The sequence below is a fragment of the Mesocricetus auratus genome, unplaced genomic scaffold (assembly GCF_017639785.1).
Source record: "Mesocricetus auratus isolate SY011 unplaced genomic scaffold, BCM_Maur_2.0 Super-Scaffold_4256, whole genome shotgun sequence".
NCBI lineage: Eukaryota > Metazoa > Chordata > Mammalia > Rodentia > Cricetidae > Mesocricetus > Mesocricetus auratus.
The window spans coordinates 66,717,981-66,742,298 of NW_024429182.1; the positions used below are offsets into that span (position 1 = coordinate 66,717,981).

Genomic DNA, 24,318 nt, shown 5'->3' on the forward strand with positions numbered 1-24,318 from the left:
CGTGTCATCTGTTTATTTTCCTATCATAAATGGAATATCTGGGCATGGTGGCACAGGCCTGTAATCCCAGCACTTGGAAGGCTGAGGCAGGGGGATCAAGGGTTTGAAACTAGCTTGGGTGACACAGTCAGACCCTGTCTCAAAACTCAACAAACTATAACCATGCGGCTTGAGACCACAAGCATGGAAGTGTTCTTGTGCCTCAGGTTGAGGTCACATTAGTCTTATGAACTGGCTTATGGAGAACCGATGTCTTTTCCAGATTGTGTCTTCCCATCCCCATTACAGGGAGACAGTGTCTGTTCACTTCCTGTTGGATACTCTTTAAAGTTGTCTTTCACCAACTTTATGCATTCTTAGACATTTATTCCTAGGTGTTTTATCTTTTGTGTCTGTCTAGCCTGTCTTGTTAATCTTCACTCGGTGTTTTGTTGGAAACTAGGGCAGCTGGGTACAGATTCTGAACCAAAGCTGAATTTTTAGATGCTCAGCTGTGCCCTGCTGTGGATCACCTAGGTCCTCTCAGCCTGGGCACAGATGGACAGAGAGTGACAAAGGGCAGTTGGCCCCTTCCACAGGTGGTCTCTATTCATTTAATCGTCCACAAAGTCTGGGGTTTTGTTTGAAGTTCTTACCTAGTACAAATGAGAAACTGAGGCTTAGAAGTTGAATGATCTCACAAGGTCCCAGTGGGCATATCATGTCAGAGATTCCAGTTCAGGTCTGCCCAGCCTTTGCTACACTGTGCCCTCCCTCCCTCCCTCCCTCCCTCCCTCCCTCCCTCCCTCCCTCCCTCCCTCCCTCCCTCCCTCCCTCCCTCCCTCCCTCCCTCACACTCTCTCTATCTCTCTCACTCTGTCTCTCTCTCACTCTCTGTCTCTGTGTGTGTCTCTCTGTCCCCTGTCATCCCCTCCCCGCTTGTTCCAGAAGTAGTGAGACCCGATTGCACATCCATTAGCTATGTAAGTCCCTTCCTCCTTCAGTCGTGATTGGCCCATCTGTAAAATCTGTAAAGTGGCATGACGGACACTGGCCAAGACTGGCTCACTTTTCCGGTATGGATTCCCATTCTCTGAGTGATGGTCCATAGATAACAGTGTCCAGACTGGGCGTACAGGGCTCCAGAGGTGGAGCTGAGAAGGCCCTGGTGCACATCAGCACAAACCCCTGGCTCCAGTGTTTTAGAACACACAGCTTCTAAGACAGCCAGGGCCCTTCATCCTTTCTCAGGGACCTGGGCCCACCTCTGGGCCTCAGAGTTGCTGTGGAAGCTGCTCGTGGACATTCTGTTGGCCAGTACTGCCCTGAGAGCTGTGGGCTCAGATAGCATTGGCTTTGGCCCCCAGCCAGGTCCCTGTGTGCTTTGGAAAGGTCCCTTGACATTTGTTAAGCAAAGAATCCTCTTCACACCAAACTGAGTGAAGTGGTTTCACAAACTCCTTCCTGAGTTTGTGCTGAGTGCAATGTTCACTGCAGAAGCCTAATGTTTGTTTTCCAATCGTGAGGGTTCAGGAAGGCCCTTGAAGTGACTTCCACACCCTCTGGATTCAGGCATGCCATCTGCTGTGGTTGGGTCTAGAGCCGTAACAGCAACCATCATGTGTACTGTCAGGTGCCAGCAGAGAGGGGACACTGGCTAACTGCCATTCAGTAAATCTGTAGGGCTCTGGACCTCCAAGGCTGCTTCTTGCTGGCAGCACTCTAGGTTTGGACCCTTCAGTAGGCACGCCGTGAGGCAGCCCCAGAACTAGGCTGTGAGGCATGATGAGGGTTCTCTGTATGGCTGGCAGATAACAGAATACAAAGAGGAATTTGAGCTCTGCTCCTAAACGGGGTGTGCAAGGTTGGGCTTAGTGGAGGGGGAGAGCATGCCAATGGAAGGAAAGTACACCCAGGAGGAGCTGGATCGTCAGAGCGATTGGCAGCAGGGGAGTTCACAAGACTGCACGATCCAGAGCACACGTTGGGATCAGTGAGTTGACTGCAGTAGGGCCAGGTTCTGGCCTATCTGGAAGGTTTGGTCCAGTGAATATCACTCTAGCCAATCTTGGAGTACTCTCTGAGTCAGGTGGTTAGTGTTGGAGTTACCTGTTATGAAGCAGCCTCTCCCTGACAGCACCCTATTTGATGGGTGACATCACAGACCCTGCTGGACCCTGCTTTTATTCTCCCTGGGTCTGGTCCTGCTATCTGGCTGAGGCTGCTGATCTAGGACAACCCCTGTGTTAGGTCATTTTCTTACAGTCCATCCTACCATCTAGACCTGGATTCTCCAGCATTACCCAGGCCTAGACCATAGCATAGAGATTATAACAGGAAGGTGGCCCTCAGAGGTGCAGTAAGAGAATTCCAGAGCAGAGACAGCGGAGTGGCTGTGGGTAGAAAGGTCCAGGAGGGGGGTCTCCAAGCTTCATGGTGCTTTTCCTAGCGTGGCTCTGAGAGTGCATGATTTAGCAGCCATGTAACATACTTTGGCTAAATCTTGACCTTCCTGGCCTGGAAGCAATTGCCAGAGTTTTGAAGCACAGGATGTCTCCTCCTGGCCCTTGTCCCCTGGTTAGTAAGAAGGGACAAATGACTACCTGAGCCAATATAGGCCCTATATGCTGCCACCCATTGGTGTAACTCCTGGGAAAGGTGCCATAATCCCCTAGCATGAGGCAGATGCTTGCAGAGCAGTTGCTGATTCCTGCAGAGGGAGACTGGGGAAGCAGTGGCCCAGGAAGGGAGGAGGGAGCCTCTCCAGGGGTGGGCCTGGCTTCTACACAAGTATTTACTGCCGCCATCAGTCTGTTGGCTTCTGGAACCTATGATCTAGGATGAGTCTGGAGTCTTTGGTGTCAAACCAGCAGTGCTACCAGGGCCCCTGAGGCCCACCTCTTATTTCAGTTCCTATTCTCAGTCCTTGGCACCCTGACTTTCCCAACCAGGTTTTCCAGTCAGCATCTCCCACATTCCTGAGAGTAAAGAGGCCAAACAGGCTCAAAAAGGCCCAAAGCACTACACAGAAGTGGGCTGAGCACAGTGTTGTTGACCCTGCTCAAGAGTGTGTATCAAAAACCTGACGCGGTAGCCTTTAATCCCAGCACTCAGGAGGCAGAAACAGGTGGATCTCTGTGAGTTTGAGGCTAGCAAGAGCTACATAGTGAGGTTCTGTTTCAAAATGAATAAACAAATCAAAACCAAACCCAGGGAAACTACATGCTTTGTCAGCCCCAATACAAAGGAGACAGAGAATTTGTTTCATGGTCTACTGTTTTTTAGATACTTGCACGGTTCTGTTGGGGAGGAAGTGCCTTCACTCAGGCAGATCCAAGGGCCAGCCTCATGTAAGACCAACTGGAGCCACTGCCCACCTGGCCTCTCAAACTGGCCTTGTTTTGGTGTCTTAGAAGGATTTGAGATGGCTCTAAGACCTATAATATACAGATGGCTATAATGTTTACATTTTTATTGTTATTTATATGTATGTATATGTACATATGCACATGTGTGTTCAGATGTGTGCATATTTGCATATGTGTGTGTGCACATGCATGGAAGCCAGAGGTTAACTTTAAGTGATGTTCCTCATTTGCCATTAACCTGCTTATTTATTTATTCATTCATTCTTTTGCATATGTATGCATGCTTTCATGAATTTGTGTGCACATGTGTGCAACAGCCTGTGGTGGGGCAGGGGAGTGGGCAAAGAGGGCATCAGATCTCCTAGAACTGGAGTTGCAGGTGGTTTTGTGAGCTGACATATAGGTACTTGGAATCAAACCCATTCCTCTCCAAGAGAGGCAGCTGCTCTCAACCACTGATCTATCTTTCTAACCCCCAACCTTGTTTTTTGACAAGACCTTTCTGATTAGGTCATGCTGGCTAGCCAGCAAGCCCAAAGGATCTGCCTGTCCTTGGTTCTTAGCTCTGGGATTACAAGCATGCACCACCACACCTGGCTTTACAAAAATCAACAACAACAAAACAAAAGAAAACAGGGATTGTGGAGATCCAGCTCAGGTCCTTGTGCTTGTGCAGGAAGCATTTTAGTGACTGAACCATCTCCCCAGCCCTATAACTTTGTTTTTTATGGGTCCATTAAGAAAGGGAAGTGGCATGGGAAAGAGAAGCAAGCATGGCAGCCTTGAAGAGTGGTGGCTGCAGAGGGACTGGGCATTCTTTGTCCAGGAGAAAGCACGTTTGAGCTTGGCGAACATAGCCTATCACCACCAGACCCTGATATCCTCATGCAATAGCTGTGCTTAGAACACTGGCTGCTCGAGGGGTGGTGTCTCCAGCAGCCACAGCTCCCCAGGCTCTCCAGCAGATTCAAGGTGGTGGTGCCCAGGGCCCAGTGGCAGCATCTGCTCAGGGCGTGGCACTCCTGTTCTGGAAGGAACAGAGGAGGAGTTCCTGGGGAGGAGCACACTGGAGAGCAGACGTGTGACAGACCCCATGGTCACACATGCCGAGTCTTAGGTACTGTGTTTCAGTTCCAAGTTTGAGTTGGGGATTACTAAGCAGGTGGACGATGGAAGGAGGGCTTTTTGAGGAAACCGTGATGGAGGGCAGGGAAGCTGACAAGACTTGGAAAGGCTGTGTAGAAAGGCAACACAGGAGTTGGGCCTCTGCCTAGGGCTCAGGTAGCATGGCTAACCCTTGCAGTGTTATTCCACTGGTTGCACGATAGTGCTTCTTTCACTGGTGACAGTCCATTTTGAGCTGGGGCTGCCCCTGTGAGGAAGCAGTCCTCCAGGCTTCTTAGTCCCCAGGCATTCTAGAAGGGACAGCTGTGAGCAAGCAGCAGCCAAGCAATGGAGAGTGGGTGTTTTTGTGAGCCAAGGGAACTAGGCGGAACATAGCAGCCCACTCCCTACCCCCAGTTTGCCTCCACTTGCCTTTGCATTCCTTAAAATGGACCACTGAAACAGGTAGATCAAAACCAACAATGCTTTTCCAAGGCGAGGAGCCAGGAAGCATGACCACAGGGCACCAAAGAAGCCCAGATCCTTTGGCTGTAGAATCTAGGTTGCCTGTACTCTGCTTCTGAGGCCTGCAACAGGGTGAGAAGGATGCTATGCCATCTGTTCTTAGGCACACACCCCCCCACCAGCTGGCCTGTCTATGTCCCCGGATGCCCACTTCTAAGTATGAGGGACAGGGATTATAAGCTTGGGGCCCTTGGCACCCAAGCAGTATTTCCTGAAGAGGCTTTGTTGTCATCTGCTCTGCTCAGGCCTTACTTAGTCTTCCTCATCACTACTGAGGAAACAGATGGTTTGGTAGTTTAGCAGATCTTTCTGAGGTCCCCTTGTCATGCTTGACATGTTGGCCCATAGCACCTGAAGAAGGGAACAAGCTGATCTGGCACAAAGCTTAGCAGGGCAGTCACCCTGTCCAGGCAACGGGTATGTTGAGTTATGTTTCTCTCAGGGGTGGGGGGATTGTTGGGATTCAGCTCATACCAGGAAAGCAAGGACCCCAGGAGTAAGCTACTTTCATCACTTCCCAACCCAGAGCCGCCGACCCAGAAGGAAGATGCTAGAACAATTCTGTGCAGAGAAAGGCCCTGCACTGGGAGAAGAGATAGCAGTGTTTTCTGCCTGGCAGGCCCAAGGAGGCTGGGGCTGGGGCCTGAGCCAGAGACCCAGCTAGAGCAGCAGCGTGGTCAGTGGCCTCTGTTGTGGCTGACTAGAACTGAGGTCTGCTTGGTTTGGTTGAAAAGCTCCTGGGCATGGTTGTGTTCCACAGTCCTTCTTGTGGATTCTAAGAGTGAGCTCAGTGCCGCTAGTCATTAGCCTGAGGCCATAAGGACGGTTCCCACTGAGCTTGTTGGCAGAGCAGGCCTGTATGAAGTGGGGAGCCCATCCATGGACCTCAAGAACAGAAATTGTTGGGTGAGGCAAAGTATGTCCTAGAGTAGCAATTTCAACTTGGAATGACATGTTCATGTGGCACTGTGAACTTCACTATTCTGTACTTTCCCCCAGACCTTTTTGAGGGTGCACAGGCCTCCAGGCTAGCAACAGTCCCATGCAGTGCTCATTCTTCATGAGAGCAGCCTGAACTACTAGGAGAGGGTAGGCAGGCATGACGAGGATACAGCAGGCTTGAGCACCGGTAAACTCTGTCTCTGCTTGGGTGGGCTTACCAGAGATGGGCTTCTGAACAGAATATGGCAGCCATATTATTCCCTGGCAGGTGGGGCATGCCACCAATGGTGGGTCTTGTTTTTCACTGTGGCCAAATGACCGAATTTTGAGTCATCAAAGTTTTCCAAGTGGCACTGGCTTGACAGGGAGGGGGCAAATAGTTGACTCTGAGGAATAGCTAGGGATTTCTGTGGTATTCTGTGGTTTGCCTGGGACAAGATGTACCACCCAGACCATGTAGCTTTCCATCCTGCTATGAAGCAAGCAAGTCTCAGTTACTACAAACAGTTGGGAGAGGGGTGGCCCCAGGGTACACTTGGCCACCCATATTTAGCAGACAGACCAATATTCAGGGGTTGAGATAACTTTCCTGAAGCTGTGATGCCATACGAAGCTGACTTGGTAGGACCATGGCACTTTTTAGGTTCAGCAAATGGATCCCCAGCACTCTACTATGGGCTATGTCTCATGCTTAACATAACTCCTGGTCTTTTCACTGTAGCAGCAAGCCCTTAGAGCCAGTCACTAAGGAACAACAGAGCACACTTTGGTTCTAGAAGCAGGGTGGGTGGGGGGTATGGGGGCATCATCTCTGAACTAAAGGGGTCACATCTGCTAGGAATTGCTTCACCACAGGTGATGCCTTCTTGTCATTCTTACGTGATGAAGGGGGAGATGTGCTTCCTCGGGCCTTACAGCACTGACCCTCAACTCAACGAGGACTGCACCTCTATGACCTAAGCGTCCCCCAATGACCCCACTTCTTAATACTTTAGGCATTGACATGACTTTGGAACATACACTGTTATATAGACCACAAGGTTGGGACCTATTAGCTGTACCTTAGATCATCTGCTGGACAAGATCAAGACAGGACGGGATGGCCCTGGCAAGATGGGAGGGAGAGCAGTGGTCAGGGAACATTTCTGGGGCCTGCCCCAAGGCCCCTGCCTTTGTTCACTGTACAGCTCACAGAGAACAAAGAGGCATGTTGTTGTGGCATCTGGCACGCCGTTGGCATCACCCACCCAGCACAGGCAGCGAGTGCTGCGACACTCATGTACTAACTGTACATTGCTGTTTACTCTTACACACCTGTTCAAGCAGGGATGCAGGAGGGTGGGTTGGGCTCTGGGCTCCCGAGTCCTTCACTAGTCTTAGCCTCCTCCATCCATGCAGTCTGGCCCCGCAAGGCACTGCCAGTGCTGAGCCGTCCTTCTCTCCTGTGCCATGCTCTGTCCCGCTCAGCTCAGTCCATCGGGCTGTAAGGCAGAAGGAACCCCTGAAGCGCCTCCAAGTATTGCTGTGTCAAGAAAGGAATGCATTCTATGACTGTGGGACTATATCAGACATGACATCCCAGCATCAGCAGGGCCTTACAGCTAGCTGTGGGGTCTTCTGGCCTTGGCCTGCACCTTGGGACCAGATGGTGGCCCAACCTCCTTTCCTGAAACCCAGAACTGAGCTCCTTAGCATCTCAGCCTGTTTCTTTCTCTTTTATTTATGTCTTGGGCACATTGTGTGTGTGGTGGGAGTGCTCTGTGGTGAGCTTGTTGAAATCAGAGGACAACTTTTGGGAGTTATTTCTCTCTTTCCACCATGGAGGTTCTAGAGATTAAACTCAGGTCATGAGGCTTGGTGGCAAGAGTCTTTTATCCATTAAGCCACCATGTTGGCTCCTCCTGTCTTTAATTGAAAGATCCCAAGAAAAGTGAAGCCATCAGAAGGGTGCCTCTTGTGGAGTGTCGGAACAGGGTTATGTGCCTGTGATGGGCACCGCCACCTTCCCCTAGAGAAGGACACCTTTCATCCTCTGTCTGTCGAGCCTGTTCTAATAACCCATTTACTATGGCAGTAAGAAGATAAACCCTTTGGCCTTTGACAGAATTGGGGTCCTTGGGACAGGTCTGTGCTTTTCATAGGTTCCTATGCTCTGGGGAGAAGTCAAAGCGTGCTCCTCTTTCCCTGGTTGCCACAGGGCCTTTGAGGGAAGTCAGCAGGCCACAAGTGTTCCTCACTGCCACAGCCTCTACCCCTGTCTGCTTAGGAGCCCCATCTCTGAACTGTTGGGTGGCACCACTGCAGTGTCAGGGCTGACACTCTGGTCAGTGACTTAAAAGGGATTGGCTTCAGTATTGTCTTCAGTTAGGCCTGGTGCCCACCAGGGAGAGGCTCTTGTGCAGCCGCCACACTTCCTCTCTGGGGCTATTGGAGGCCCAGCAGTTAAGGTGGGGACATCACAGGGGGCGGGGGCGGGGGCAACTGGTAAGGGCTAGAAGCAGCTGGAGCCTGAGCTTGTCCTGCACATCAGTGTGGTTCAAAGCCACTGCCCTCTAGATAAGGATCTCCACCATGCCCTGTCTCACTCTGGCCATGGGAAGTGGGTGGGGTGGGGAGTATGGCAGCAGTATAGCCTGGTGATGATCCCGCCTGACTCCGCCCCTTCTCCTAAGAAAGGCAGCTTTGTGTCAGCGAGCTCACTACCTCCCTGGCCCGTGTCTCTGAAAGGACATGTGGAATCTGGGTCACTCCCTGGTTTTATTGAATACACTGTGGCCATGAGTAGTTACGTTGGAGCTGGAGACGTACGTAGTTCAGAGGTAGAGGGCATAGTTAGCACATGTCCAGTCTTGAGCACTGCCACCAGGAAAAAAATCTTGTTTCTGTTTTCACACATACCTCAAACTGTCTTCCTAGACTCAGTCAAAGCTTCGGATAAGAAATATTCAGAAAAAAATGTATCTGCACCGAAAGTGTGAATAACACAGTGTTAGTAGCTGCTGACAGGGCATTCACATCACAGCAGGTATTGCCATTATCCTAAAGCTGACTACACACAACATTTTATATAAGGATTTGCACACTGAAGAGGGAGGGGGTCCTAGAACCAATCCTAGACGAGGGGCATCTGGAATGAAATGGCCTTAGCAAGGATCAGACACCGTGTTGCCAGGCCACCCTTCCAAGAGTCTGAGGTCTACTGGAAGTGTCACAAATGAACCTGCCTCACTGCATCTCCCCACAAGTGGGGTCTCATCAGAATTTCGCCCTTTACGTACTGACTGTCTGCAGTTGGGTGCCTGTTCAGTAGCCAGGGGTACTTCTTCATGAATTGGTCTTACACATAGTAGACTTGCTACAGCCTGGCAGATTAAGTGCCAGCTAGGATTTGTGGGGCTTTGTGGGGTGTGTGGACTGAGGTTCCAGAAGGAGACCAGGCCCTTCACTGACCAGCGTGTCTCTTCTTCACAGAACTGTCAGACCTTCAGCAGCCTCAGTTGCCTGAGCATGGGGGTGGAAGACCACAGCTCCCAGAGCCCCTTTGCCCTCAGCAGTACCCGATCCTGGACCGCACTGCTCTCAGCCTCCAACCCAGGGGGCAGGACCCCTGCTGGGACCCCGGTTCCAGAGCCTGTTCCCCACTCCTTTGATGATCACTTCACCTGCCAGGAGGACCTATCCTGTGAGGAGTCAGATGGCTGCAGTCTCGATGAGGATTGCTGCAGGAAGGGGGAGCCGGCCACAGCCTGGCAGGACCTTGGAGCCTGCACGAACAGCCTCTGCTCTCTGGATGGCGAGCTGGACATTGAGCAGATAGAGAACAACTGAGGGGACCGTGGGCTGAGGCCCGGGGCAGAGCCTTTGTGATGGATGGCCTTCCCCAGGCCTTAGGTGGTCACTCCAAGGAGGTCCTAGCTCCTGGGTCTGGAAAAGCTTCCAAAAGGAAGCCCACCCACTTCCCAAGGAGCAGCTGTCACCCTGTAGTGCTCAAATTTGTGGAGGCAATTTGGCCACACCTCACAGGCATCAGCTGGCCTCCCACCAGTCCCACGGAACTACCGTAGCCCAAGAACAGGCTTTTGGTTTGGTCTCCTCCTCTTTGTTCCTCATGGAGTGCTGGGTAGCCATTCTCCAGTAGGGCTGGGCCAGCTGCATCCCTCAAGTAGGGTGTCAGGGGCCTGAGCCCTCTGTGGCCTCGCTCAGGTTCCATCTGAGGAGTTGCCCAGAGCCTCCTTTTACTTAGTTTACTCCGTGCCTTCTCTCCCAGGTCTCCCTGCCCCAGGCTTGGGAAGGTTCGGGAGACACCTCCTGTAGTGACACCAGACCGTGTGGCCTTAATCCATTTGGGGCACTGTGCAGGGATTCTGGGGATAATCCATGTCCCATTTTTCGGGACCAGGGGATAGGTCAGGGATGACCAGAAACCATCCATACTGGGTAGGCATTTTGGTGGTTGTGTTGACTGAAAGGTGGGCCCATGAGTTCTCCCATGGTGCCAAGAATCACCCACACCTCTGCCAGCACAGGGGCTGCCTTGGCAAGGCTGGCACTGGCAGCCTTGGTCCTGTGTACATTCCTGGGCAGAGGGATGTCTGCTGGCTGCTTTGCAGGCTGGTCACTTTGTAGGCATCCCTCTGTAGCTACCTAGGCTGGGGGCCTGGGGGTCTCCACAGCATTCCTAGCACATTGTTGCTTGTTCACAGACACCGCTGGCTTTAATGAAAGTGTACTGCCATGGGCTTCAAGACACCCCTCCCAGTCCACTGATGGGAGCCTTAGCGGCCCAGCCACAGCTTGGCTTGAATCACACTCCCCCCTCGCAGCTCCTCACTCCCAGCATAGTTCCCAGAGGGCATCTGTCCAGGCAGCTCCCCGAGTTTTCCCTGCAGATATGCTACAGGGCTCTGCACTCTGGGACTCTGGCTTTTAGCAAACTTGGCATCTTCTGCAGACAATAGCAAGTGGGCTGGCTTACACAAGTGGCTTGTTTTCCCATAAGGCTAAAAATAACTGGTGCGTTCTCTTGAGCTCATGGACATGTGATCTAGGCACTTTTGCAGTCACTCTGCTGTGCCTACCCTCCGAGGTTCCGTCCTCTACTGGTTGAGCCCAAATGGTTGTTATCTTTCTCCTAACGGAAGTCTTGATGAGAACCTTTTGTTTAAACTCTACTTTGTCAATCCACCAGAAAGATGGAGGCTCAAGTTCTGATGTATAGGCAGTGTCTCTAAAATCAGACCCGGGCTGGGCAGCATGGTGGATGCATGTGGTGAGGTGGGAGACCACCGGAACTCGGGGTCACTGGAGAGCAAAGTAGAAAACTGGTGAAGGCATGCCATGGGAGCCCTGCCTGGTCGGTCACAGGGGGCATACCTTCTCTTCTCTGAGCAGACCTGGAGGATAGTAGTTGAGAGGGCGTGGGAAGCACACACCAGTGCCCAGAAAGCCCACAGTGAGAGGTTCTGGATCTGGAGTAGCCTCACAATCCCTAAAGCCACCCCTCATGAAGGAGGCAGAGTCTGGGCCCTGTCCCCTGTCCCGTTTCACACAGCCAGCTAAGGCCAAAGCATAGGTTAGTTGCTAGTTTCCTCTTCTGTGGACCAGGTTAGAAGCTCCTGGTGGCAGGTGTGTCTTAAGGCTGTTGTAATGGATGACTGGTCTTTAGGCTGTCTCCTTTAAGCCTGATGGCTGAAGGACAACTTCATCCTCCCTCCCTCTAGGGCATTGTTCCCCGTGCAGAAGAAATGCTCCAGACCTGGGTAGGGATGGACCCTTTGCAGCTTCCTCAGGCCCCTCTGGACTGTCCCTGTCCCACTAAGGCCTTAGTCCAAACCCTCAGCATAGTAGCCAGAGAAGATGGCAGGAGCCTTTCTGCTTAGAGAACAAGGCGGGTCTCATCTAGAAAGTGCCCATTGGTCCTTCAGCAGCCATGCTCCCCAGACAGGCTCATTCATCTCAGAGGAAGGTTCCCCTGGGAGGTTCCCTCTGGCTCCCATGTGCTTGGACCACAGGCAGCAGTCAGACTGGCTCACCCCCCAGCCTGCCTGTGAGTGTCATCCCCCAAAGAAGCTGAGGGTGTGCTTGGCTACCCACTTGCCTAGGAACCCAATGGCCTAGAACAAGGTACGGCTCCACCAGAGCCAACTAGGGAAGAGGGCCATCCATCACATTGCATCCCAGCTCACTCAAAAAGCCACTGAACTGACAGGAGTTACTCTCTGCAGGTACCTGACCTGAGTTTAGCGTAGCAGCCTAGACCGTTTACATGACTGCCCATGCTTGCCTTACCCATGGGTGGTGAAGGTAGAACCTGGTCAGCACCCATGGGCTTTCTGGTGTACAGGCCCAAGGAGCTTGTTCTGCTCGCACATGCAGGCGTGCGTTCTCAGAAGGCCTTACTTTAATTTTTTTTTGTTTTTTTGTAGCAGGAGAGTTTTCTAAATTTGTATGCAGAAAGAAAAGCTAAATAAAAGAAAGATCCATACTAAACAGGAAATGCCCCCCCACCAATTTCCAGATGGGTCTCTTATGCAGACAGATGGTATAATACTTTTTCTCGGGCTCATTCAAGGTTCACCTCAGTCAGAACTCTCCCCTGGACCCTGCACCCCATTTCCACTGATGTGGTTAAAATTACTTGAATGATGGCCACTTAAAACAGAAGCCAGGGCTCAGGGACCCTCTGCCCATGCAGCCCATGATGCTGCCCCTTGCCACATCTGTGCTGCTGGTTAGACCCCTCCCCTTGGTGCCAGGCCCCTTAATGAGAAAGAGAAAGATATTTTTAAATTGCAGACTGATGGAGCTCCTGTAGCCTAGGTAGGATAGCCTGACCTCCTATCATAGTCTCATTGGCAAATGAATTGCATTGTCAATGCCTAGGGCGGGATGCCCAGGGGTCAGCGACAGATGGGCCGGCAGTCTGTGCTAGGAGCATGTGTGCTGTCCCAGCCAGGCGGCAGCGGTGGTACTATTTCAGATAGTATGGTAACTGGTGTGGTGAGTCAGGGCCCCCACCAGGGCAGCAATCCATGGGCAGCCTTGCGGGGTCTTTTCACTAGCCCTCCATGCACCGCTGCCTGCCCTCCCTCCCACACAGGCCATGGCTGCCTGGCGCTACAGTCGCTCTAGTCTCAGGAATTTGCTTGTTACTTTTACTGTGTAAATAAAGCTTCCTGGTCCAACCCCCAGCTGCCTGGGCATGGCTGTGTGGTTTTTGTTGGGTGCAGGGAACCAGCAGTTTCTCATGTCCCCTCTTGTCCATGAGAGTGTTGGCTCCCGACTGGGAGGACCACAGGTTGGGCTTCTGTCTCCATGCCTTGGAGAGAGGATGTTTGTAGGGTGACTATGGGAGCATCCCAGCCTCAGAGGAGAAGCCAGAGACCTACATTGGCATGGGGGTGGGTGGGCGCATGGGGCATGCTGCCTTGTTACTTCTGAGGTGAGAGGAAGAGAAAGCTGACCTGGCTGAGAGACAAGGTTGCCAAGAAGAGTCCCGCAGGGCCTGGGCAGCCAACTTGCTTCTCCACAGAGCAGCACTGAAGGCTGTATAGCTGGGCTGGCAGCTCAGAGCCTCTGCTCCCATGGAGGGCAGCACAGTTCAGAACTGATTCTTGGGCTGTGGAGATATTAGGGCACACAGTTCACCTGAGAATGTACAGCCCTGTGCTTACCCTCCAACCTGGAGACCTGGATAACCAAAGCTCAGGAGATGCACTGTCTGCCGTCCTGATGACCCCAGTGGAGAGCATTTCATTTCTGTCAGCCAGTGTTGGTCCCTGTTATCTGACCTTGGAATGTTCTCCCAGGCCCTCTGCTCTGCTGTGGTCAGTGTCCTTGTCTGGAAGTGACATCCTGGAATACTCGTCTGCTTTGCTTTTTTATTTTTATTTTTGACAATAGATCCTCCGTCAAACAAAATGGTATGTGAACATGTAACTTAAGAAAGCGGGGAGGTGGTGGATGGAGAGATGGCTCAGTGGTTAAGAACCAAAGGCCCCAGATTCAGTCCTCAGCACCCACCGAGCAGCTAACAACCATCTGTAACTATAGTTCCGGGGGATCCAGTGGCATCTTCTGGTCTTCCTGGGTACTGCATGCATGTGGTTTATAGACACATGCAGGCAGAACATTAATAAACAAAACCTAAACATTTTAAAAGAAAAAAGATGTCCTGGAGTAGTGACACACACCTGTAACCCCAGTACTCAGGTGGCTGAAGCAGGAGGATTGCATATTGAAGGCCATCTTGGGGACCCTGCCTCAAAAAAACAAAAACAAGCAAAAAACAACCACAAGGGCTAAGGATGTAGGTTAGTTGCAGAGCCTTTGCTAGCATGTGCCAGGTGCTAGGTTCACACCCTAGAGCCACCAGAACAAAACAACCCACAAGCCACCCTTTGGGGTCAGAGAGCTAGCTTGGCAGGTAAGGCAATCACTGGCACACTAGCACATACATACACACACATACGCATACATACACATACACTGTACACCATGCACACAGTTAAATTAGAGCACACTTGAGAGACCCCAGGCTGGCCATCATGGTCTTCCCAGGGCACCACTCTTTTGCATTTGTATATGGCAGGTAAGGTGACAACAGCAGGACAGAGGGCAAAGAAAGCTACCAAGCCCAGCCTTGCTCCTCAGATTCCCAAAGGCAGGGCACAGTGGCCTTGAAGTACCTGATGCCCCTTACCTGCACCTCACACTCCCCAGTGGTACCAGTTTCATGTTGACCCCGCCCCTCAGGGTGACGACACGGCTGCCCTTGCCTCTATCCCGATGCCTCCTTACCACTTCTGTGTCCTACACACTTGAGGTCTACTGAACCCCACTTGCAGCCAGGCTGGAGCTCACAGGCAGCAGTATCACTCCATGCCCTGAAGCCGGACAGCTGCAGGCCTCAGCAGTCTGCAGTCCCCAAGTCCAGCTGGCTCATGGGTGCATTCGTCCAGGGATGCTCCCAATCATTAAGCAGGCCCCTTGTCTGTACACAGGGTTGGTGACTCAATGGGCTTCTCTCTGTGAGCACGTCGATGCTGGCCCTCTGTACTCTAGAGAGCAGTCCTTTCCCAAAATGTGTATAGAAAGAAAGCCAAGAAAAGAAACACCCTAGCCTGGACAGTGGCCAGACCTCCAAGTGGCTCCTGGTTTCTTTTTAAACTTTTAGGTTATATTTCCTACAATAATACTGTTTCCATAGCCCCAAAGCATCAAAACTTGGTGAAAATTGCTCAACATACCTACCACCTGAGGAAAAGCTGGAGTGATAATGACAATCACACTGGCTTGTGAGGTGAGTCCCTGAGCACCTTGTAGCCTTGCTACATCGTTGGATCTCTCATGTCTCCATTTTAAGGTGACCTGCAGGTGGTTTCTTCCTGATTGGTCCACTTGCTGAGGATGTAAGAGTCTTAGGCAGTGGGCCCCCTTGTGATAGTCCTATAGCCTGACTGGTGGGCAGCGACCAAAAGCCATACCACTGGGCATGTCGCCCTGAGAAGCATCAAGGCAGGGGGACGTTGGATCTAGAGGGGCAGGAATGGACCCTCTCTGGAGGGAGAGTACAGCTGTGTTGTGGATGACTGCAGCTCTGACGTCACCACAGGCCATCTTCAAAGGCTTTCAGACAAGGCTGGAGGGAGCATCTCAGAGTCCAACTCTAGAAAGGGCACAGGATGTGGGGCTAGACCATGGAGTCTCTGCCTTTCACTTCTGGGCCTTGGATGAGTCACTTTAAGGACCATTTCACTGAGGCTGCTGTGGCTCAGAGAACAGCGTGGTCTCTGCCCAGGTCATACAGGGTCTGCTGAGAGAGCTCAGCTTATCTGGAAAAACCAGCCAATGAGAACCACTGTGGCAACAGCTAAGCAAAAAAAGGAAAAAAAGAGAGAGAGAAAGAGCCCCAATACCCATGGGACACTCACTAGCAAGCACAGTCTACTACATGGCTCTAGTGCCCACACACCCTCCATTCTGAGCTGCTGTGGGACACTCCCGGAGCTTTCTGTGTATCCAGCTAATAAAAAAGGTCCTTCTTTGAAGGTCAGTGACACTGGCCAGACTGGTGGCCCCTCATCCTGACGAAGATATCCAACCACTGTTTCTTTGCCTGATAAACTAGAGGTCAGCCTGCCCAGCAAGGCTCCACTGGTGTGCTCACAATGCCAGGTGACCCAGGCTTCAGAGTATCATTGTCTAGGGAAATCCTCTCAGAGGACCCCTGACTCCACGCATATGGAGGCCAGATGTCAACCTCAGGTTTTGGTCCTAGAATGACATCATAGTGTGTGTGTATGTGTGTGTGTGTGTGTGTGTGTGTGTGTGTGTGTGTGTGTGTGTAGAAGCCAGAGGTCAATGTCAGATGTCTTCCTCCTCAATCTCTACCTTATGTCTTATTTTTCAGTATGTTTATTTATTTATGTGTGAGTGTATGGGCCGGCATGGAGGTCAGAAAACAAGTTGCGGGAGTTGATTTCTCTCCTTCCATCATATGTGTCCCAGGGATCAAACTCAGATTGTCAGGTTTGGTAGCAAGTGCCTACTCACGGAGCCACCTTGCCAGCCTGTCTGTCATTTTTTGAGATAGGGTCTTTCACTGAGCCTAGAACTCACGGATGTGGCAAGGCAGTTTGGCCATCCAGCCCCCAGGACCCTCCTGTCCCTACCTCCCTAGCACTGGATTACAAGTGTTTACTGGTATACTCTTTTTTAACCTGAGCTCTAGGAGATCAAGTCAGGTCCTCACGCTTCAATGGCTAGCAAATGACTGAAGCTTCTTGCAGTTAAGTTCCTTCTCAGTGAGCTCTCGCCCAGTTGACTTCTTTACACGCTGAGCCAATTCCTTAGCTGACCTCTTTTTATGAGAAGTCTCCAGAGATTCATCAGTGGCTTCTGGGTCGATTGGGGAGGAAAGAGCAATATTAGTTATCCATTCGCAGACTCTGAAACCCGACACTTGGGGTGGGAGGGAGTACTGTCCCAGAGGCCCAGCAGAGATGGCCACTGCCCTTTGTCTTGCCCACTGTGGACAGCACGGCTCACCATTGCCAGGTGTAATAAGATACTATGGGTTGGAGATGGCTGTGCTGTCCTCAAATTAGCTGGAGGCTTGATCCCTTAGGTGGTAGTAGTGTCAGGAACTTGGTGTACCTTTAAAATGTGGAAAGTCTACCAGGTAGTGGTGGTGAACACCTTTAATGCCAGCACTCAGGAGGCAGAGACAGGCAAATCTCTGAGTTAGAGGCTAGCCTGGTCTACAGCTCAAGTTCCAGGACATCCAGGGCTACACAGAGAAACCCTGTCAACGGGGAAAACAAACAAACAAAAAAAACTTGGAAGTCCTTAGGTCAAATGGGGAGCATTTCCTCAAAAGGACAGCTCTCTGTCTTCTCCTTCTTAAAATGGCACGTTTCATGAGGTCTCTGTAGGGAAAAGGGGGCAGCCAAAGAAACACACCCTGAGAAGAGCCAAAGAAATGCATCCTGACCCCAAAACTAGTGTCAAAAAAACACACTTTGGCCCTAGAATCAGAACCAATGAAAGAAATACACCCTGGCCCTAAAATTAGAGCCAAAAGGCTAAAAAGGACCAATGAAAGAAATATACATTGTCCCTGAAACCAGAGCCAAATCTGACCCTGAACCTGTGCATAAAACCAACCAATCCCTGAGCACAAGATCTAGTCAATCTGAGTTAGAGGCTAGCCTGGAAATCCCACCCTGGAAATCTCCTCCCTGGAAAAACTCGGCCCCTAAGAAGCCCTATATAAACCCTGTGCCTGTTCCATTTGTGGCTGTCCAGCAGTCCCCTTCCACCCTGGCAGAAGCAGCCACTCTCCTGGATTCTCTCTCTCAATAAAGTCTCTCTTTCGATAAATCTCTTGAATGACGTCTGGATGAGACCTTCCTTTGAAGGAATAGAGTGGAAAGAAAGAAGTTACAACTTTTTGCCAGAGCCAGAGGGAGCAGAACTATAACACTTCTGCCAGGGAAACCTTTCCCCTAGCAAAAGTGGAGTTGTTACACTACACTCTAGGGGACATGACCTGAACTGTAACAACTCAGGAAGCCCTCAGTCTGGAAGCCCTCTCCTGCTGGAACAGAGTTGTTATACTGGGGAAGTCTTTTCCAGGAGCAGGGTAGTAAGCTGCTACCCTTACTTGTGACCTGTGGTATTCCTGGGCTCCCGACTGCTAACATACCTTTCCACCCGAGCTGTAACACTCAGTATTCTTTGGCTCAAGAGTGCCAGAATCCCTTTCCATTTGAGGCACCACAATGCTTACAGTCTTTATAAGACTTTAACTGAGACTGATGCTATGTCCTCCAGCCTCCTAAACTGAGCTATAAACCTGCTCTTCTCTCCTTTCTTCCTTTTTTTTCTTTCATTGTTTTGGTTATCATTTTTGTGACAGTTTTGCCATGTAGCTCAAGCTGGCCTAGAATTTGTGACAATCTTCCTGCTTCTGCCTCTTTAATTACGAGAATGTAATCCCACCACACTTAGCCTGCCTCTGGTATTTTGTTGTAGTAATGAAAACTCAGGACTGGTGAGGGCTCAGCTGGTAAAGGAGTTTGCCATGCAAGCCTGATGATCTGAGGTTGAGCCCCAGAACTGGTGTAAAGGAGGAAGGAGAGAACCAACTCTAACAAGCTGTTCCTCTGACCTCCACAAGTATACCTATGTTATGCTTGTACACACACACACACACACACACACAGAATTAAAATTAAAATCTTTAAAAATATGAATGAATATAGGAGGCAGTTCTGGTGTTTGCCCTGGTCTGTTTTCTTCTGGATACAAAACTCTCCTTGACCACCATCAGTCTCCATGCCTTAATTTCTTAAAGGGGTCAGAGCTCTAGCAAGTGGCAGGAACTGGGTTGGAACCTAAGAACCTGTTTGGGGCCTCCATTCTCTCTCTACCCTCTTTGGACCCTTACCAAAAAAAGCTGAGTCAAAGGTGGACTTCTGAGGCCAAGTTTATTGAGACATTATTTTGTTCTGTGCACTGGGCACAATACATTCAAGTCTGTCCATCCCGATTCCATGGTACTTTCTGTGCCTGCAGCCTTGACTGTGGAGATGGACATTTCTGCTGTGGGAGGGTAGTTTTCAGTTTCCTGAGAGCTGCCCCAGTCCATGTCTGGGTAACTTGTGGGGACAGGAAGAGCAATGGGCTGGCACTGTTTCCTGAGGGAAGGGGTAGGGGGCAAAGTGCTAATCACTCAGTCTGACTGGGGCCACGTAGGGCTGTGCGTGGTGGGCTTCTGAAATCGTACAGGAAGCAGGCCCCTGGGTTTTCTAGAGGTTCCTTGCTCACATCGGAGAGTTCAAAGAAGAGTCAATGTGCCTCGTCCAATTGGACGGTGCCAATGAAAGACCATGTGCCAATGGTGACAAGGAATTCAGGGACTCAGAGGACCTTCCAGCCCATGTCTGAGGGTTTCATTTTCTGGAGGCCTGGCAGGTCTCTTCTACCTTCCTGGATGTCACTATGGGAAACATGGCATGGACCAGGGAGGTGAGCAGGGCCATATGGATGGGGAACAAACCTCTGCCCAGAGGCTGGGGAGGGAGGAATGTGACAGGGAGCTAGTTGAGGGAGGTTGAGGAAGGGTGTGGCTGGCTCTGGCCCAGGGACAAGCATCCCAGAACTGTCTGCACCTGCCCATGTCAGCAGGGGGCAGAGGACAGGACTAGCAGAGTTTGGGTAGCCTGGGGCCTGGCAGTGTGGGGAGAGGAGCTCAGTGTTGGAAGAAAGCATTGGCACAGGGTGGTACACTTGTCCACTGTCTCTGAAGGGCTGTCACTTGTCCGTGTGCTGCAGCAGCAGGTCCACAGCCTCTGCAAGGTTGTTCACGTACCCATCAGCCTTCACTTTTGGATGATGCTCATCGCCAGGCCTGGAGGACAAGGCTGCAGATTATTAGTCTAGTAGGATACTGTCCATTTTTGTTATTACTGAATACTAGAGCCCAGGTAACATTATAAAGAAAAGACATTTGTGAAGTTCCATTGTTTTAGACTGAAAATTCCATATTAGTTCATTGGTTAGGCCTCATGGAGGACATAAAGACATCATCACGGTAGGAGTGTGGTACAAGAGAGTGATTCAGGGATCAGAGTTAAGGTTTAAAAGCTCACTACTAGGCAGGCTCTTCCTCTCAGTGCCCACAAGAACCATCTCCAACCCTTTGAAAACAGTAACTCAGTGACCTTCTCCTAGACCCCAAGTTGCTGAAGGTCTAGCCATGTCCCACATGGTCACAGTGCGTACCAAAGCTCCGTCACACAAGCCCTTGGGGAAAAGCCAACCAATCTCTGAGTACAAAAATCTAGCACCCTGACCCTGAACCCAGAGCCAGTGAAAGAAACACAGCCTGGATCTGAAACCCAAGCCAGTGAAAGAAACACAGCCTGGATCTGAAACCCAAGCCAGTGAAAGAAACACAGCCTGGATCTGAAACCCAAGCCAGTGAAAGAAACACAGCCTGGATCTGAAACCCAAGCCAGTGAAAGAAACACAGCCTGGATCTGAAACCCAAGCCAGTGAAAGAAACACAGCCTGGATCTGAAACCCAAGCCAGTGAAAGAAACACAGCCTGGATCTGAAACCCAAGCCAGTGAAAGAAATACTTTTGCCCTGAACCCAGAACCTCAAAAACGTGCCCTGATCCTGAAACCAGAGCCAAAGAAACACACTTTGACCCTAGAACCAGCCAGTGAAAGAAATATGCCTTAGCCCCGAAGAAACCTCCCTGTTCTCTGCCTGTCAGGCAGCCAGGGCTGTGGCTCCCACTGTGCCCCTCTCTGTAGTCCCGCCAGAGCACACACATACTCCTGTCTGCTACTCCACACCACTCTGCAGCAGAGTAACCACGAGCCTGGGTTCCCATCTGCATCTTAGCAGAAGGGTCACCCAGAGAGAACACCCTATTGGCAATTGGGGTGCTGGCCTGGTACATGTGCTTTGTGGGGATGCTTAGGGTACTGACAATCAGAACTCTTCCCTGATGCTCTGGGGCCATGTGCTACCCAGTTCTTAGAGGCCACTGCTGCTTAACAGGGATGCCAGGGACTCCAGGCGAAAGCATCCTTTGATTGGGATGCTGAGGACTAGGACCTCGCCTCAGCCTTCACCCATTCTCTGGCCATACCTGCAGTCTGGCTGGACACTGGGCTGGTGCAGAAGCCTGGACACTCAATGAGGTTGAGTCCTGAATTCAGAATGGACTCTAAGCAGACAATAAGACTGGGGAGAAGAACTCTGCACAGAGGGCCCGGGTGGGCTCATCTGCACGGTCTTCTGAAGATGTGTGGGCCTCATCCCAGTGGCCATGGGCAGCCTGACCTGGGCTGTGAGCCAGAGGCTCCTCTTGGCCACCATCAAGCCCCTTCCTTCCCATTGTCCCCAGGCTTCTTGGCTTCACACTAAGCAGTCAGCTGGGGTGTGGCAGGAGGAGGGACAGCCTCTGTAAACCTCCCACCCCTAAGGAACATACTGCTGGGATTACCCCAGGCCTGACTCACACTTCCCTGGAACTATATCTACCTGCAGTAGATTATTATTGCCCCCCTCAAGCCTCCACCCAGCCTGAAGGGGGTGGTTTAGTTGCCTGAGATTAGCTAAAACCCACATTGACCTTTTCAGATTCTGACAACTCTAGGATACTGGCTTGGAGGTCATGTCCCAGAGGGAAGGGGCTTCCCTGCAGCTACCAAGGCCCTGGACTAGAAGAGGGGGTCCTCTCTCCCCAGGGAACGGTGATAGGAACAGCCTAGCTTCACATTCACAACTGGGGCCTGTGCAGAGAAGGAAAGGAAACAGCCAGGGCCTGAGGGAATGATGGGTAGGAAGGTCAGGGAGTTTGTGAAAGGGACCAGGCCTGAGCTCAGCTTCCATCATGTTCTGGGGATGACACAGGATGCCTGTTCACAGCAGGCAGCCCTGGCCCTTGGATGCTGGCTGGAAGCGAGGCAGAAGCAGCTTTGCCGTCATCCAGCTCACCTGGGTACTGTCTGGAGTCTGGGGTTTAAAGGCCGGTCTGGGAGAGGCACTCCTACACAGCAATCTGTGCTGGGTCTCACAGAAGCTGCACGCTCAGCTCAGCCTCCACTGGCATGGCTGCCATCCTGACCTCTGGTGGATTCCTCATAAGGCAAAAGGGGCATTTTCTGCCTAGGCCAGACTGGTTCCCTCCAGCTTGCCCTTACCCCGCCACTGGATCCAGTCTGGTCTCTTTCCCTCTCTCCCATAGCCAAGGGTGTTCCAGGATGCTCACCTGCTCTGGCCCCTCCTTTGTATAAACTGCCGAGTGTCTTAAATGCCCAACAGCCTTGACCCTCAGCAGAGCAGAGTTCTATCCTGCCTCGGCCCTGCCACATGACAGCCGCCAGCTTCAGACATTCCCCACATTCAGAGGCCACTGTCCATGCTAAGCGTTAGAGTCCTTCAATCCACCCTTCCTTCTTGAGGCGTTCTCACTTGGTAGGCCAGGCTGCCTCAAACTTAAAGCAGTCCTCCTGCATCAGCAGTTAACCACTGCCTTCCTTTAGAAACGCTCTTGATGCCACCTGCCCCCCCCCCCAAACAGGGTTTATCTATGCAGTCCTGGCTGTCCTGGAACTAGCTCTGTAGACCAGGCTGGCCTCAAAAAGAGATCCACCTGCTGTCCCACTGTGACTGGACAACCCCCTGCTTCTCCACTTGCCAGTGATGGTGCTTCCTAGAGGGAGGGGCCGAGTTTCTCGTCCTCTTGTCCCCAGTGCAGGCCTGGCCCCTCAACAGCACCCAGGAAGTATCTATCACCCAATGAATGAACAAAGGGCAGGGTGCTGCCTGTCATTAGTTATTCCTCCCCCACAGGCCCCAGGAGCTCAGTGCAGGGAACGGCTGAGTAAGGGAGAAACAAGGAGGTTCTGTGCACACAGCCCACGGGCCAGCTTCACAGGGATGGGCTTTGTACCCACTGAAAGAAAACAGCACAGGGTCCCAGGCAAAGAAGCCCAGCAAGGACAGCCTCCCGCTACCTCCACCTCCAGGACGCAGATGGCGGGAGCCCACCGAGGACCACCTCAGGGACAGCACAGCCAGGGAGCTCGATCCTGCTTCTTCCCAGTCACTGCCTGCTCCCCAAGAGCAGGGCAGGGCTCTCATGACTACAGCAAGGCATGCATTCTTGTCCTCTGCTTTGGAGCAGTTGGGCTGCTGCCCCTGGTGGCTGAAGCCAGGTCCTGGGGCTGCCCAGGGACAGAGCATTCAGTGAACTGGGAACTGGCATAGGGTAGTGATGCCAACTTTAGGCCACACTGACGCAGCTGGAAGACAGAGGGTATCCAGCTTGGGGCCAGATGCAAAAGGCATTTTTATATCTGAATGTGGGTGGAGTGAGAATCTGAACTACCCGGGAGATTGGACATCAGAGCGTGGCTCCCACAAAAGCCAGGAGGATGGGGCTTGGAGACTTGTTTCTTCTGGCCTATAAACCCAAGCTGTTCTGGAAGCCTACAGGGAACTCCTCTCTCCTTGGCATGTATTCAAAGGGTTTGTGCTGTCTACCTGCTGGCTCAGAACACACACGGTCAAGACATAGCTCTCTGGGTCCCAGAGGATCAGGCAAGAGGTCAGGTCATCTTAAACCCAGCCAATAGCTAACCCCTGGCCTGTGCTGGGCTGCAGGCTGGTGCCTGAGGGTCAGTGATCTCCTGGCAGTGTAGGGCATGGTTGGCACTGGACACAATTCTCAGACAGGCAAATGCTGCTCTTCCTCTCTTTCCTGTTACAGCTCTAGACCTAGGCTCTGGAGGTGGGTGGGGAAAGAGCATGCCTGGAGCTGGGTGTTCCTGTCCTGCGCCCTGGGGGAAAACACTGGGCCATGCTAATTATGAACATACTTGGATAGACATCCTTCCCGTGGAGCCCATGTCCTTGTCTAGCCAAGGTCTCTCTGGTATTCACTGCACTCAAGGCCTGGTGGCTGAGAGACATACAAAGGGATTTATTCCTGTCACAGTCCTTGGAGGGCTGGGTCTGCCTGGTACCTAAGTTCATGGTACCTCCGACCTCAGGTACCGGTGCTCACTCTTGTACCCTTGTAACCCTCAGCCTGAAGCCTGTTATCTCCAGCCCTGTCCCTACCTGGCACTAGCTGAAGCCATCGTGAACAAAGTTTCATTAGGGTTCTTCACTGGCCACCCATCAAGGATCAGGGCCATCACCCAGTTCCAAGCTCCAACAAGAAAGGCTGGCCAATGGCAGGCCTCAATCTTCCTGAGGCCCCTACGGAGGTGTCTTAGTTGCTGTTCTATTGCTGTAGAGAGACACCATGGCCAAGCAGCATATAAAAGAAAGCATTTCATTGAGGGCTTCCTTCTAGTTTCAGGTTTGT

General features: G+C 51.7%; 2 protein-coding genes across 4 annotated transcripts in view; one reads left to right on the forward strand and one right to left on the reverse strand.

The window, feature by feature from the left end:
- The window catches only part of Fam53b (family with sequence similarity 53 member B), a 65,210-nt gene extending 52,102 nt beyond the window's left edge, over nt 1-13,108 (forward strand). The window contains exon 4 of the mRNA XM_005064284.4: nt 9,390-13,108. Coding sequence (XP_005064341.1) covers nt 9,390-9,746 — 357 coding nt within the window. The 3' untranslated portion in view covers nt 9,747-13,108. The remainder of the gene's footprint in view (nt 1-9,389) is intronic.
- Nucleotides 7,272-24,318, reverse strand: part of LOC101834406 (phospholysine phosphohistidine inorganic pyrophosphate phosphatase) — a 99,581-nt gene continuing 82,534 nt past the window's right edge. Inside the window, exon 7 of one of the 3 annotated variants that reach the window (XM_021228302.2) lies at nt 7,272-7,399. In XM_021228302.2, the coding sequence (XP_021083961.1) occupies nt 7,387-7,399 (13 nt within the window). In that variant the 3' untranslated portion in view covers nt 7,272-7,386. Of the gene's footprint in view, nt 7,400-18,891; nt 19,847-24,318 lie in introns of those variants that run through there. The other 2 variants (XM_040752762.1, XM_005064285.4) reach the window with 2 other exon arrangements.